The 12243-nt window shown below is 57.5% G+C and overlaps 1 protein-coding gene across 1 annotated transcript; it reads left to right on the top strand.

The window, feature by feature from the left end:
- The first annotated feature begins 2566 nt into the window (after positions 1–2566).
- Positions 2567–11972, top strand: CALM3 (calmodulin 3). The gene is made up of 6 exons (XM_030873837.3): positions 2567–2727; positions 7039–7069; positions 9328–9471; positions 9639–9745; positions 10014–10149; positions 10289–11972. The coding sequence occupies exons 1-6, from the start codon at positions 2725–2727 to the stop codon at positions 10315–10317; spliced, it is 450 nt and encodes a 149-aa protein (XP_030729697.1). The 5' UTR covers positions 2567–2724; the 3' UTR covers positions 10318–11972.
- The last annotated feature ends 271 nt before the right edge of the window (positions 11973–12243 follow it).

The raw sequence follows: 12243 nt of genomic DNA, 5'->3' as shown, positions 1-12243 counted from the left end.
TGTAAATTATGCCACGCCTGGAAAAAAATAAGAGTCATACAATTGACTCTGAACCACTCAGAGGTATGGAAGCAGGACATGCTGATTGGTTTACGCCTGAACCACATGACCCCTCACTAATGTAGGCATAAGAGCTTCCACCAAAGCAAGGGCAGTAACCAAAAAGGGGACATGTATGTGTTTGGCTGTTATAACAAAGTGATCCAAAATAACAGTGGCTTAAGCAATACAGAAATTTATTTCACTCTCGAATAAAAGTTTGGCACTGGGGATGGAAGGGTGGGCTCTGCTCCAGGCAATCATCAAGGTGCCAGGTGAGTATGGTCACCATTGGTCTCTCATCTAATGCCTACAAGGGCTGCTCTACTAGCAGGCAAGAGGAGAAGAAGGAGGGCATGTCCTCCCCTTTAACGGTATACCCAGAAGTTTCATATATCACTATCCTTTCTGGCAAGAATTCAATCAAATGACCACTCATAAGGGCAAGGAAGGTTGGGAAATGTAGTTTTCATTCAGGATCGCAATGTGCCCAGCTAAACTTCTATTATGCTGGAAGACAGGTAAAATGGATAATAGAAGACAAATATGATCTCTCTCACTGGTAGTGTAATGGTGTTTAAGAGTGTGGGGTTTTCAGGCAAACTGCTGGGGATCAAATCCTGACTCTACCTCCTACTGTGTGACCATGGGCAAGCTACTTCACTTCTCTGTTTTTGGTCAAGCTTTCATACCTCTCTGGTCTCATCTAATTCCAGTGGCAATAAAGCAGTTTCATCAGGTGGAAAATGGAAGTAACAAACCCATAGGGATATTGTAAGAACTAAATAAACTAATGGATGCAAAGCAAATGGAATGGTGCATGGAACAGAGTAAGTGCTCAAACATGTTAATAGTAGTATATGTATTATTTCGTAGGCCTAAGTAAATCAGAAGTTAAGGTCTGCCTGGCAGAAATCAAGACTCAGAGACAGGGAGGAGAGAGAAGGGGGGAGAGAGCATGAGCCTGACTTCATTTTGCTTATTTGTTCAGCAAATGTTGACTGGGTCCTTGGCCTTCTCTGTTTCAGGGCCAATGCTGATGACCAAGACAGAGTTTAGCCCAGCTCACATCCATCAGAAAATCTTTGGGTGCAAGTGACAGAAATTCAACTCAAACCAGTTTGGGATAAATGGGAAATTTTAATAGCTCATATATGCAAAATCCTGGCATGATGGCTGCGCAGCTGGCCTCAAGAGTACTGGAACCAGGGAAGTGAATGGCAACAGGACTCTCTCACTCCATCTCTTCTTTGCCTCTCCTTGGTATCACTTTTATTCTCCCCTCCAGGGTGGGAAAATGGCCACAGACAGTGCCAGACCTATTTCTTCACAGCCTCACCACGCAAAAAGAAAAGGCTTCCTGTCCCCAAACTCTAGATCCAAAAACCTAGGGAAGGACTCTCATTAGCCTACATCCTGTTCCAGGTGTGACATAATGATTGGCGAGTGAGTCATTCCTCAGCCAATCACCGAGAGGGGTACGGGACATGTAATCGAATGGCAGCTCCCATTCTAAACAAGAGAAGGGGAGCGTTTCTGAGCTCCAGTAAACAGTCTCAGCTAACCTTGGCACTCTTTTTCCTCCTATGGCTGGAACCTTAGAACAAGGAGTGCAAGAGTCAAGTGGTCTACAAGACAACAGGACAATGGTTGGGAAGTTTGGTCTCCCCAGCCCAGCCAATCACGGGTCCCTACATTACACCAGGCACCCAATTCAGTCTTTTTTAATGAATGACTGAATTAACGCCCTGTTCCCAGAGGCTGTCCTGCGACGGCCCCACTTTCACAGACCCTGAGCCAATCAGGAGTGAAGCGGGGATAGGGGTTCCGGACACCTGTGGAGGGTGTCACAGGGTGCACACACCTGTCCCAACGGACAGCACCTTTAGGGTAAGAGAGGAACCTTGAAGACCCCGCCACATCGTAGGGCGCAGTTGGGGGCGGGGCTTCCAGGCCAGCATATTGGATTGCACCATCTTCCATCTGTTAGAGGGGAGAGCCGAGAAAGTGCTTCTGCATCTTCCGCCACCCCTTTACCACTCCCTGACCAAGAAGATGATGTATTTGCTTCTCTAACAGTCACACAATTTTCCCCTTCGCCTCATTACGCCTCACAGCTCCACGCAGACACACATTTAGGGCTGCCCACCACCACCACGCAGTGGCTCGCCCCAGTTTGACGCATTGCAGGGAAGGCCGGACCAATCGGCACCGCGCTCTCATTTCCGCCGTCGCCCAGGCCCAATAGCGGCGCGGCTCACACAGGAACGCGTCACGCGCCGCCGAGCAGTGCCCCTCCGCCGAGGAGAAAAGTAGAGTGGGCACAGGGGGCGGGGCGCGCGGCGACGGAAAGTAGTCCCCCGGCGGGTGCGCGCGCGCGCGGCCGGCCACAAACCCAGCCCCGAGCGGGGTGGGAGCGAGAGATCCGCGGGCCCGGCAGTGCGGAGAGAGGCGCGGAGGGATCCGTGGGAGCCGCAGTGCGGCGGCGCGCGGACCGGGCGGGGCGGGGCGCGCGCGGCGGCCGTTGAGGGACCGTTGGGGCGGGCGGCGGCGGCGGCGGCGGCGGCGCGCGCTGCGGGCAGTGAGTGTGGAGGCGCGGACGCGCGGCGGAGCTCAAGCTGCTGCAGCTGCTGCCGCCGCCGGAGGAACCTTGATCCCCGTGCTCCGGACACCCCGGGCCTCGCCATGGTGAGTGAGGCTGAAGGGCCGCCGAGGCTGGGAGCTCTGAGGTGGGCGCGGCGGGGCAGGACCCCCGAGAGCGCGAGTGGACCCAGAATGGGGGGTGTTTGGGCTCCGGAGAGCGCCTCTGGACCCCTCTGTGCCCCACTATCGAGGGCATTCGAACCCAGAGCGGGACGTTTGGATCCGAAAAGGGGGTTGGGGCTTCCAAAAGCGACTTTTAGCACCAGATGGGTTCTCTGGTCCCCAGAAGGGGCACCTGAGCCCTCCAAGGGGGTATTTGAACCCAGGATGGAGCATCTGGACCTTCAGAGGGTAAGGGCTCTTGGACCCAGGATGGGGCGTTTGGTCGCTAAGGTGAGGTGTTTGGATTCCCGGGGGGCGAGGTAAGAAACATTGGCTAGGGAAGGGGGTGATTTGTGCCCTGATAAAGGCTTTGGGTCCTGAGAGGATGCAGGGAAGGGGGCTCGGAGGGAAGCCGGGCTGCTGGGGAGCTCCCCGAGAGGGGGCCGTGGGTAGCTGGGCCTGGATGGGGGGAGTGCTCCTGGAGCGGCGGGGGGGGCCCTTCTACAGATCAGACCCTTGAGGGGAGAGAAGGAGGTTCTCCAAAGACCGACAGTGCAGAGGAAGGAGGAGGAGGGTGAGATGCAAGCTTGGGGAAGAAGAGCCTGGGGTGGGTGGCAGCCGAGGTTAGGAGATGCTCTGGAAACCTGCAGGGACTGAAGAGGATTGGGGTCGGGGAAGTGGTCAAAAGGGGATGGCGAGCTTGCCAGTGCTGGGGGGACAGGGGGCCTCGTGGTTGATGTGGGGGGCAGCCAGAGAAGGTTCTGCGGTTACTGGTGGGTTAAGGCTATTGAACTAGGAAGGGAGGTTGGGTTTGGAAGTGCGGAGTGTTGCGTTTGGGTCCATGAGGAGGTGGCTTTCCGAGGTGAGGGGTGGGAGAGGACTTTGGCTCGGGTGGTGTGGGAGGTGGGGTGGAAGGAGATCTGGGGACGTGTTGGAGAAAATGAATGGCGGTGAGGTGGGCCTCGGGTTGGAGGTGGATGTGGGTAGCTCCCTGGAAGTTTCCAGGGCAAGCTGGGACAAAGACTGTTCAGTCTGGATGGGGGGTGGGCTGCAGAGGCCGGAGGGAGTGGCTCTCGGGTCCCCTTCCCAGAAAGAATGAAGCTGGGCAGAAGGCAGGGCAGTGGGAGCAGGTGGGCGGAGTTGTTCGGGCCCCAATGGCGCACTGACGCTGTAGGAAATGGGGGTGGGAGATGAAAGTTTGGGCTGCATCAAACGAGCCAGCTTTTTCAGCCTTGAACCTCACCCGCTCACTGTCCCTTTCAGACCAAGAGAGCTGTTCTTTCCAAACAGGAATGCTGGTTTTCTCATGGTCTCCAGCTCCACGCACCGCTCTGCATCTCCTCACTTGTGCCAAATGACAGTGCAGTGCAGTGTGGCGTCGGTGACAATCGGACGCCTGTTCCTGTGGCCTCGGGGTGGGGACTGCAGAGCTTGACTAGAGGAGACCTCCAGAAGGACCCCTTCATCAGCCCGAGGGCCGCTTGTTCTGTTCCGGGCCCTCACTGAGTGCTTCTGTTAATTCACACAGCTGGGGCTTTGAGAGAAAACCAGCAGACTAGTTCTTTCCCGGTCCCTGCTACCCACAACACCCCTAGCCCCCCAGGCTTAGCCTCGGGACCGGGCGCAGCCATCATCCCTGGCAAGGCTGGGGAGAACAGGCCGCCGCTGCTGTGTATCAGATCTCATACTTGCTGACACAGGCTTCATGGCTCCTCTCACCTCTCCCCCATTTTCCCCCAGCAGAACCTTGCTAAACGGGCGCCGAATCACTGGCAGGTGCTAGGAGGCCCCCCGCCTCCCAAATAGGACCCGAGCTTTGGCCCTACTAGTTTCCCTTTCCATTTGTAATCGGCAAGGTATGGATGGGTGGGACAAGTCACTGCTAAGTGGCCTTGGACTTTGGCCTGAGCTCTGTGGCTCCTCCTTGGCCCGGGTGAGGGGCCCTGGCCTTGGTTTCTGATCTCATCTAACACTGCTCTCTGGCACTGGCTGGGGGCTGGGGCAAGGCAGAGAAATAATACCCTCTTCCCTCCCCCACCCCAGGATTATTTTTTTTTCCTTGTCCAGCTCCTTGCTGGAGCCTAAGATGAGGGGCATGGAAGCAGGAGACCAACTGGGTTATTTTGGAGACAGTTGTTGGTGAAAGCTGAAAATCTTCAGCTCTGGAAAGGGAAGAAGCCCTGAGAAGGGCTCCCCAGCGGTGATCAGTTTCCTGGGCAGCAGCCATGCTTTGAGATCTCTAGCTCGGAGCTGGGACCTTTCCTTCTCCAAGCAGGGCAGAGGGTCTCCTAACAGGGAGGGAGAGAGTGTGCGATGGGCCCTACAGTCAGAGCCACGCCTATTTGCAGTGACCCTGTAGGAGTGTGGCCGAGCTTCTCTGCGCCTTGCAGCTTGGCGGTGGGGAGCGGCAGACACCGGCCTTCAGAGCCACTCTGGGCCATTCTGCAGCCTGTGCCAACCGCCTTGCCCGCAGCCCCTGCCACTGCTGCCCGAAGGTGGTGTGGTAGGGGCGCGGAGGTCCCCGACTGGACTAGCTTTTTCCATCCAGGCCAGGGGAAGAGGGTGAAAGCAGAGGGGATGGCGGCCCTGCTCCCCAGACTGCTGCTCTCCCGTCTGCCTCCTCCCCTCCCCTCCCCTGGCATCACCTGGCCTTGGTAACCAGAAGCCCATCCTCTGTTCTCACTTTCCCCCAGCAGCTTCCTCGGGTGTCAGGACCTAGGGGATCGGCTCCGGCTTCTTTACCCGTAGAAGCCAGGGGAAGCGGAGGAGCAAGGGGCTGTGGGCCTAGGGCTGCCAGGCTGGCGTTCAGGAGCCCAGCAGCCCTGGGTCTTTTTTGAAAGCGATGCAGAAGTGGCTCCATTTGGCCTCCTAACCTTCCCTTTAGACTTTGGACTTTTCCAGAATGTGCATGTGTGGTGTTTTTCCTTCTCTACCTTCCTGCTTCCCCCTCCCTTAGCCATCTCCCCTCTGTCATCATCACTTTGATTTCCCCTCCCATTCTGACTATTTGGGGCTTGGCCTAAGTTTCTCTTCCCTTAGATTTAAAAAAAAAAAAGAAAGAAAGAAAGAAAGAAAAAGGACATTTGAGACCTGTTCTAACGTGATCGGTCTTCATATTTGGGACAGGGTTGGGGGGTTGTTGCTAGCTTTGGAAACTTTATAGAGAATAATGCAGATACACACAATGGCATGCATCAGTTTGGGGGGCTCTCAGAGTCAACGCTAGAAGCCCCTTTCCCCTAATTGTGAAAGGAAATAAAGGAAGGGGATGGTGGTCTGGGGAGAGCGGTGCCTTTTTGGCAGCATTCACAAAAACCAAGGAAGATTCCTTTTTTGATGCTAAATGTTGGGATTTTGTTCCCCTCATGGCTGCTCCCCCGGAGGATCCCTATGCCTGGCTAGTTCCCAGCACACCAGTGTGGGACAAGCTAGCCTTTGCGTCTCCTCTGCCCCGCCCCCAAGCCCCGCATGCAGTAAGGGCTGCCTGCCACCGTCCTAACGACCAAACGGAGCGGCCAGGGCCGGAGAGGGTTCAAAACTGCAGTGCAGCGGGGGAAGCTGACTTTAGTCCTCCAGCCTCTGCCACCACTGCCTGCTGCAGTCCCCTCCCTGACACCCACCCTTCCTGCCCAAAAGAAACAGCAGAATGGTGCCCCGTGCACAAGAGAGTGGGGGGCTGCCCCCTGCCTGAGCAGGATTCTGTTAGGCACTCGGAGTGCCTCAGAGCCACCAGTTAGGAGAATTGTTGACAGCTGGGTCCACTGTGCTCGGACCTAGTGCCTCCAAATCTGTGACACAGAAACTAGCGAAGAGCCCCCAGACGCCTTCCCTCTGCCCTACCCAAGGACTGGCCTGTTTTGGTCTGGAGCCTTCTAGAGCTGCTTGATTAGGCCTCTAGGGCAACTGCTCCCTTCACTCAGCCTCTGGGGCTCCCGTGCTGTGCTGGTGCAGCTGGGTCGGGTCTGGGGCAGCACTTCCTCCCGCCCACCGTGGCTCCAGAGCACTGGGCTGGATTGGAGACCTCGCAGTCTGGGCGGTGTAATCAGGCCCTGCGTCAGGCTGCTCTGGGTTTCCAGCCCACCTTAGTCCCCAGCTTCCTGGACCACCAGACTTTATCCCAGACCCTGGCTCTGGCATGACCTCCCTTGCCCAGGTATGTGGGTGCCGTGTGGAACCAGCCTCACCAGAGGGGGCCGGGCTGAGCAAGGAAGATGTACCAGCCTGTGACTAACTTTCTCCTTCCTGCTTTTCCAGGCTGACCAGCTGACTGAGGAGCAGATCGCAGGTGAGCTTGCCTCCCTCCCTCCTTCCCTCCCTCCCTCCCGCTGCCGCGGGAAGGCCTCTGCATCCCCAGCCAAATCTTGCTCCGGCCAGAGGAGCGTGTGACAGATAAACCTATTGTGTGTAAGAGCACGCCGCTGCCCCAGTAACACCGAACCTCACAGTCCTGAGCCCGAAACCCACCGGACGGCAGGGCTGGCTCCTCTCCTGGCCATGGCTCCTCGGGGTCTTTTAATCAGTGGCTGCAGGGTGAGCCCGACCCCGGCCGGTTAGGCTCAGAAGGTGAGCTCCCTGCCTCACTGTGGGGCTGCAGAGCTCCTGGCCCACTTGAGGAGCCTCCCAGGAGATGGCTCGGCACTCCCACCTCCGCAGTCGCCTTTGCACGCGCCCGCACTTGCTTCCTCCTGGGCCAGGAGTGCCTTCCCCCGGCGGTTTGCACTGACGGCAGCTCCTTCTCATCCTTCGGGTCTCGGCTCCAGTGTTGCCTTGGAAGGGACTTCCCTGACTCCCCTCTCAAATAGACAGCTTTCCTTTACGCTCCTTCAGGTCACTCTGTTTCCTTCACAGCCTTTCTCTCTATCTGAAATTATTTTATGATGTCTTTACCTGCTGTATCTCCTGTCACTAGATGAGTTCCTTATTTGGGGACTTTGTGTCAGTCCCTGCTGTATCTTTGGTGCCTAAAACATAGTAGGTGCTCTGTAAATTTTTGTTCGCTCAATAACTAAAATGAATGAACAACGGAATGATCACATATTTCCCAGTAAGCTAAAAGAAATCCTTGAATCCTGTCTAATTCATTTTTGTAGCCCCACTGTCCCCTAAAGCCCAGGAAGTCACAGCTGCAGGAAGTACTGTGTGTTGAGCAGGTTTCCCTGCCCCCCGCCCCAAGACGATGCGCTGCCTGAGGACAGAGGCCAGTTCTCAGTTACGCTCCACAGCCATGGGCTGGAGCAAAGTAGCCCCTGGGCCCCAGCAGCTACCCAACCCCAGCTTTGCTGTCACGTTCAACACGCTCCACGTAACTGGTACTGAAGGTCCAGCTTCTGAAGTGGGAGGAGACAGGGATGGACTTGGCCTTCTCTCCTTTCCTCCCCTCCCCGCACCCCTCCTCCTCCCCCCACACTTTCTGCTTCTAAACTTTGGCCCCCGGTGGCTATGGAGACCCACCGAGGAAAGCCAGAGAACCCCCTTGTTGTTTAGTGATCATGAGCGCAGGGTGCCCACATGACCCCCTCCCCCAAAGAACAACAAGGCCTCAGCACAGGGCGGTGGCAGCATCCCCAGGGAGACACTTAATGCTTCTCCAGGGCCCAGGGGCTCGGGGGCAAAGCTTCCCGGCTGTACGTGTGGCTCCTGCCACACTCAACCCCCGCTCTGCCCTCGGGTAACACAAACACACGCTCCACGTCACGCCCCCGTCCCCACCACCACCACCCCCCACTGTCCCCATTAGCAAACTGTCCACCACCTCACCCCAGCCCACGCCCTGTGGGAATAGGCTGCCAGGCATCTGTTCTCTGAGGGTTTGGGGGTGGGGAGAACCAGGTGCCGAAATGGGCCCAGTGGGAGGGCAGGAGCCACGCGCTTCTCTCCCGCTCCTGATGCGTCCCCAGCTGTGGCCTTCCCACTCAGTGCCACTAGCGCCTCATCCTCCTGGCTTGGCAGCCATCCCCTCTCCTTCCGTCCCCCCACCTACCCCACGCATCGTCCGTCAGCCGTGCTCTGCTGCCGGCCACCCCCAGACTCCACCATACACAGCGCTCGGCTCCTCTGGAAACCAGGGAACTGGGCTGGCGGTACCAGTCAGGAGGGATGCCGTGCCGCCCAGAGGCGTCCTGCACCTCTCCTTCCCTTCCTTTCCCAGCCAGTTGACCTTGGCTGGCATACTTCAGATAGAGACTTCCCACGGCTCTCATCCCCTCCATGACGTTGGTCCGTTTCATCATTTGAGGGAGAGGCTGAAGCCAGGGACCAAGAAGAAATGTAGGAAGGTCTAAGGCCACTGTCACCCATTTTCCCCTCTGTCCCCACTGAGCTAGGGTGACAGACAGGCAGCTTTGCCTGGCACAGGCCAGGTGCTCAGTAAGTGCCGACTGAAAGAAGGAAGGGTCCGGCCCTGAGTACAGAGGCGAGAGGCTTGGGCTGGAGTTGAAGTCTTGTTCTGGTTTCTTTAGGTGGGCCTGACTCTTTCGGCCTGTCTCCCAAGGTCAGGACTTCCCTGTGTCCTCAGCCTCTGACTCACTGTCTTTCTTCTCCCAGAATTCAAGGAGGCCTTCTCCCTCTTTGACAAGGATGGAGATGGTACCATCACCACCAAGGAGTTGGGGACAGTGATGAGATCCCTGGGACAGAACCCCACTGAAGCCGAGCTGCAGGACATGATCAATGAGGTGGACGCAGATGGTGAGCCCCATGGAGCGGGTGGGCAGCCCCACTCCCGGTCACCCTCACGAACACGGGGAACCTTCCTCCGCTGATGGATGAGCCGGTGTCTATCCTCTGCCAGGGCTCCGGGCTCGTCTCCCAGGGCCCAGGCCCAGAGCATCCCTGCTCCCTTCCCCACCTTGCAGGGAACGGGACCATTGACTTCCCGGAGTTCCTGACCATGATGGCCAGAAAGATGAAGGATACAGACAGCGAGGAGGAGATCCGAGAGGCCTTCCGTGTCTTTGACAAGGTGAGCAGGCCTTTCCCAGAGTGGCTCTGGGACTCCGGCAGAGAGCAGAACAGGTGGCGTCCCAGGATGCCCTGTGTAACGGGAGTCAGAACTTCCAGGAGGCCCAGGCCCCAGTGCCATCCCCGCTGCCGACTTGCTCTGCCACCTCAGGAAGCCCCCCTGCCCCTGCTGAGTGTGGGTGACTTGACAGTTCCTGCACTGTGGCCCCCAGGGAAGAGCCGGGCGAATGCCTCGAGCTCAAAGCTTTTGTCTGTCCCCCGACACCCAGGATGGCAATGGCTACATCAGCGCCGCAGAGCTGCGCCACGTCATGACGAACCTGGGTGAGAAGCTGACCGATGAGGAAGTGGATGAGATGATCAGAGAGGCTGACATCGACGGAGACGGCCAGGTCAATTACGAAGGTGAGCCGACCCGGCCCCTGTCTCTGGGCCAGCAGGAGCTTCTGGAACAAGCCCCCAGGTCGGGGCGGGGTGCGGGGTGCGGCTTGGGGCTGAGCCCTGCTCGCTGGCTGACCTCCTCCCTGTCTGCTTCCCTCCACAGAGTTTGTACAGATGATGACTGCAAAGTGAAGGCCCCCGGGCAGCTGGTGATGCCCGTTCTCTTGATCTCTCTTCCCGCGCGCGCATCTTCAACACTCCCCTGCGTATCCCGGTTCTAGCAAACACCAGTTGATTGACTGAGAATCTGATAAAGCAACAAAAGATTTGTCCCAAGCTGCATGATTGCTCTTTCTCTTCCTCCCGAGTCTCCTTCCATGCCCCTGCCACCTCTTCCTTTTGCCCTTCCCCCTTCCATTCACATCTTCCAAGGCCTGATGCATTCATAAGATGAGCCCCCTAGTCCCCTTGTTGGGGGGGCCCTGCCCTCCTTCTCCAGCCCGGGTGGCTCTCGTCCGTCTTGGTTTGTTTCTTTTCATATGTCCTCTTATATTTTGGGTGCCGGGTGGCTGCCAGCCCTGTCCCGGGACCTGCTGGGGAGGGGCCGAGGCCCTCCGAGGGCCGGGCAGGAGAGCATGCCTTTCGCTGTTGCATGCGACCAGCCCTGTGATTCCCTGTGCCGATCCCAGCAGCCTGTTGGGGCAGGGGTGCCGAGAGAGGCATTGCAGAAGGACTGAGGACGGGGCGGGGCGGCGGGGGGGTTCCAGAGTTGTGGTGTTGACTGGATGTGGCCCAGGAGGGGGTCAAGGGGCGAGGGAAGCTTGGAAGCCGGCATTCTTTCCCACTTGAGGAGGCCGGCTCAGAGAAGGGGCCGGAGAGAGTGGACGAGGCTCAGATGCCATTGGCTGCTCTTCTGAACCCATCTGATCGGCTTCCTGAGGTGGGGCTGAGCGGGGCTGCTCCCCGGACCCTCCTGCACGTTGTCCAGCCCGTGCTCCTGACGCGATCTCAAGCTGTCCTGTAAACACCTGGTGCTAACATCCCATGCCGCTCCCTCGTGACGCCCCTGCCCCCCCGCATCGAGGTCCCCTCGTCGGAATGGACGTGGGGATGGCCGCTTTGTAATATGCTGGTTATCCTTTCTTTTTCTTCATGCCCCTTAAAGCTTTAATTTTGTCCAACACCGTGCTGGGCTAGCTGAGGGGTGGAGAGAGGGAAGATGTGCCCCACCACACTCTGAAGAGAACATGCCTGCAATAAAACAGTCCCGTCGGCCAGCTGCCCTGGAGGACCAGTGGCCGCGGGCAGCTCTGCTTCCTCCGCCGGCCCCTCCCGCTCCCCTGTGGTGACTTGGCTGGCTCCCCGACCTTTGTGCTGTCTCTGTGCCCGCCTCTGCCCTCGCCCACCTGCCTGCCCTCACACTCCCCGGCCGAGAGCATGAGCCGTGACCTTGCTTCTGATTTTCGCCTCTGGGACAATTCAGTCAATGTGGGCAGTTTGGTCATCCGGATTTTTTTTTGTTTTTTTCCCTGTTCATTTCATCTGCCCTCCACTCCCTCCCCAGCCCCAGGTTGATCAAATGGCTTTTCCTGGGACCTGCCCAGCTTTGAGAATCTCTTCTCATCCCCACCCTCAGGCACCCAACCTCCGGGCGACGGAAGGGGAGGGATGGGGCATAGTGGGAGACCTAGCCGAGAGCTGAGGGTTAGGGCAGGTAAGCGTTAGGCTGTGGATGTTTTCGGAGTGTTTTGGTTTGTTTTTTTTAAACCGGGCAATATTGTGTTCAGTTCAAGCTGTGAAGAAAAATATATATCAATGTTTTCCAATAAAATACAGTGACTACCTGACTCTGCTCTTCTACTCTTGTCTTGGTTAATGGGCCTGCTGCCTGCAAGGGCCTGGAGCCCTTCCCCGGAAGAGCCTGTCCTCCGTGCTCGCTCAGGAGACTTGGCCTCAGCACTGCACAGCCACAGTTCAGAGCCCAACCAGACTGCCGGGTGGTTGAGGGCAGGATTCTATCCTGGCAGCGCAGCCCGTCAGCTCTGAGTGCTCGCCATTGGACATCTTGGGACCTGCATGCGTGTGCGAGAGAGACTGAGCCCGCCTTAGTGGGGGCCT

Source organism: Globicephala melas, chromosome 19 (assembly GCF_963455315.2).
Source record: "Globicephala melas chromosome 19, mGloMel1.2, whole genome shotgun sequence".
Lineage (NCBI taxonomy): Eukaryota > Metazoa > Chordata > Mammalia > Artiodactyla > Delphinidae > Globicephala > Globicephala melas.
The sequence above is the reverse complement of the archived record's forward strand: the minus strand, read 5'-3'. Positions and strand labels throughout refer to the sequence as shown.

Coding starts and splice junctions, on each gene's coding strand:
- CALM3 (XM_030873837.3), top strand. Junction 9,746..10,013: donor CCTTCCGTGTCTTTGACAAG/GTGAGCAGGCCT, acceptor CCCGACACCCAG/GATGGCAATGGCTACATCAG. Junction 10,150..10,288: donor CGGCCAGGTCAATTACGAAG/GTGAGCCGACCC, acceptor TTCCCTCCACAG/AGTTTGTACAGATGATGACT.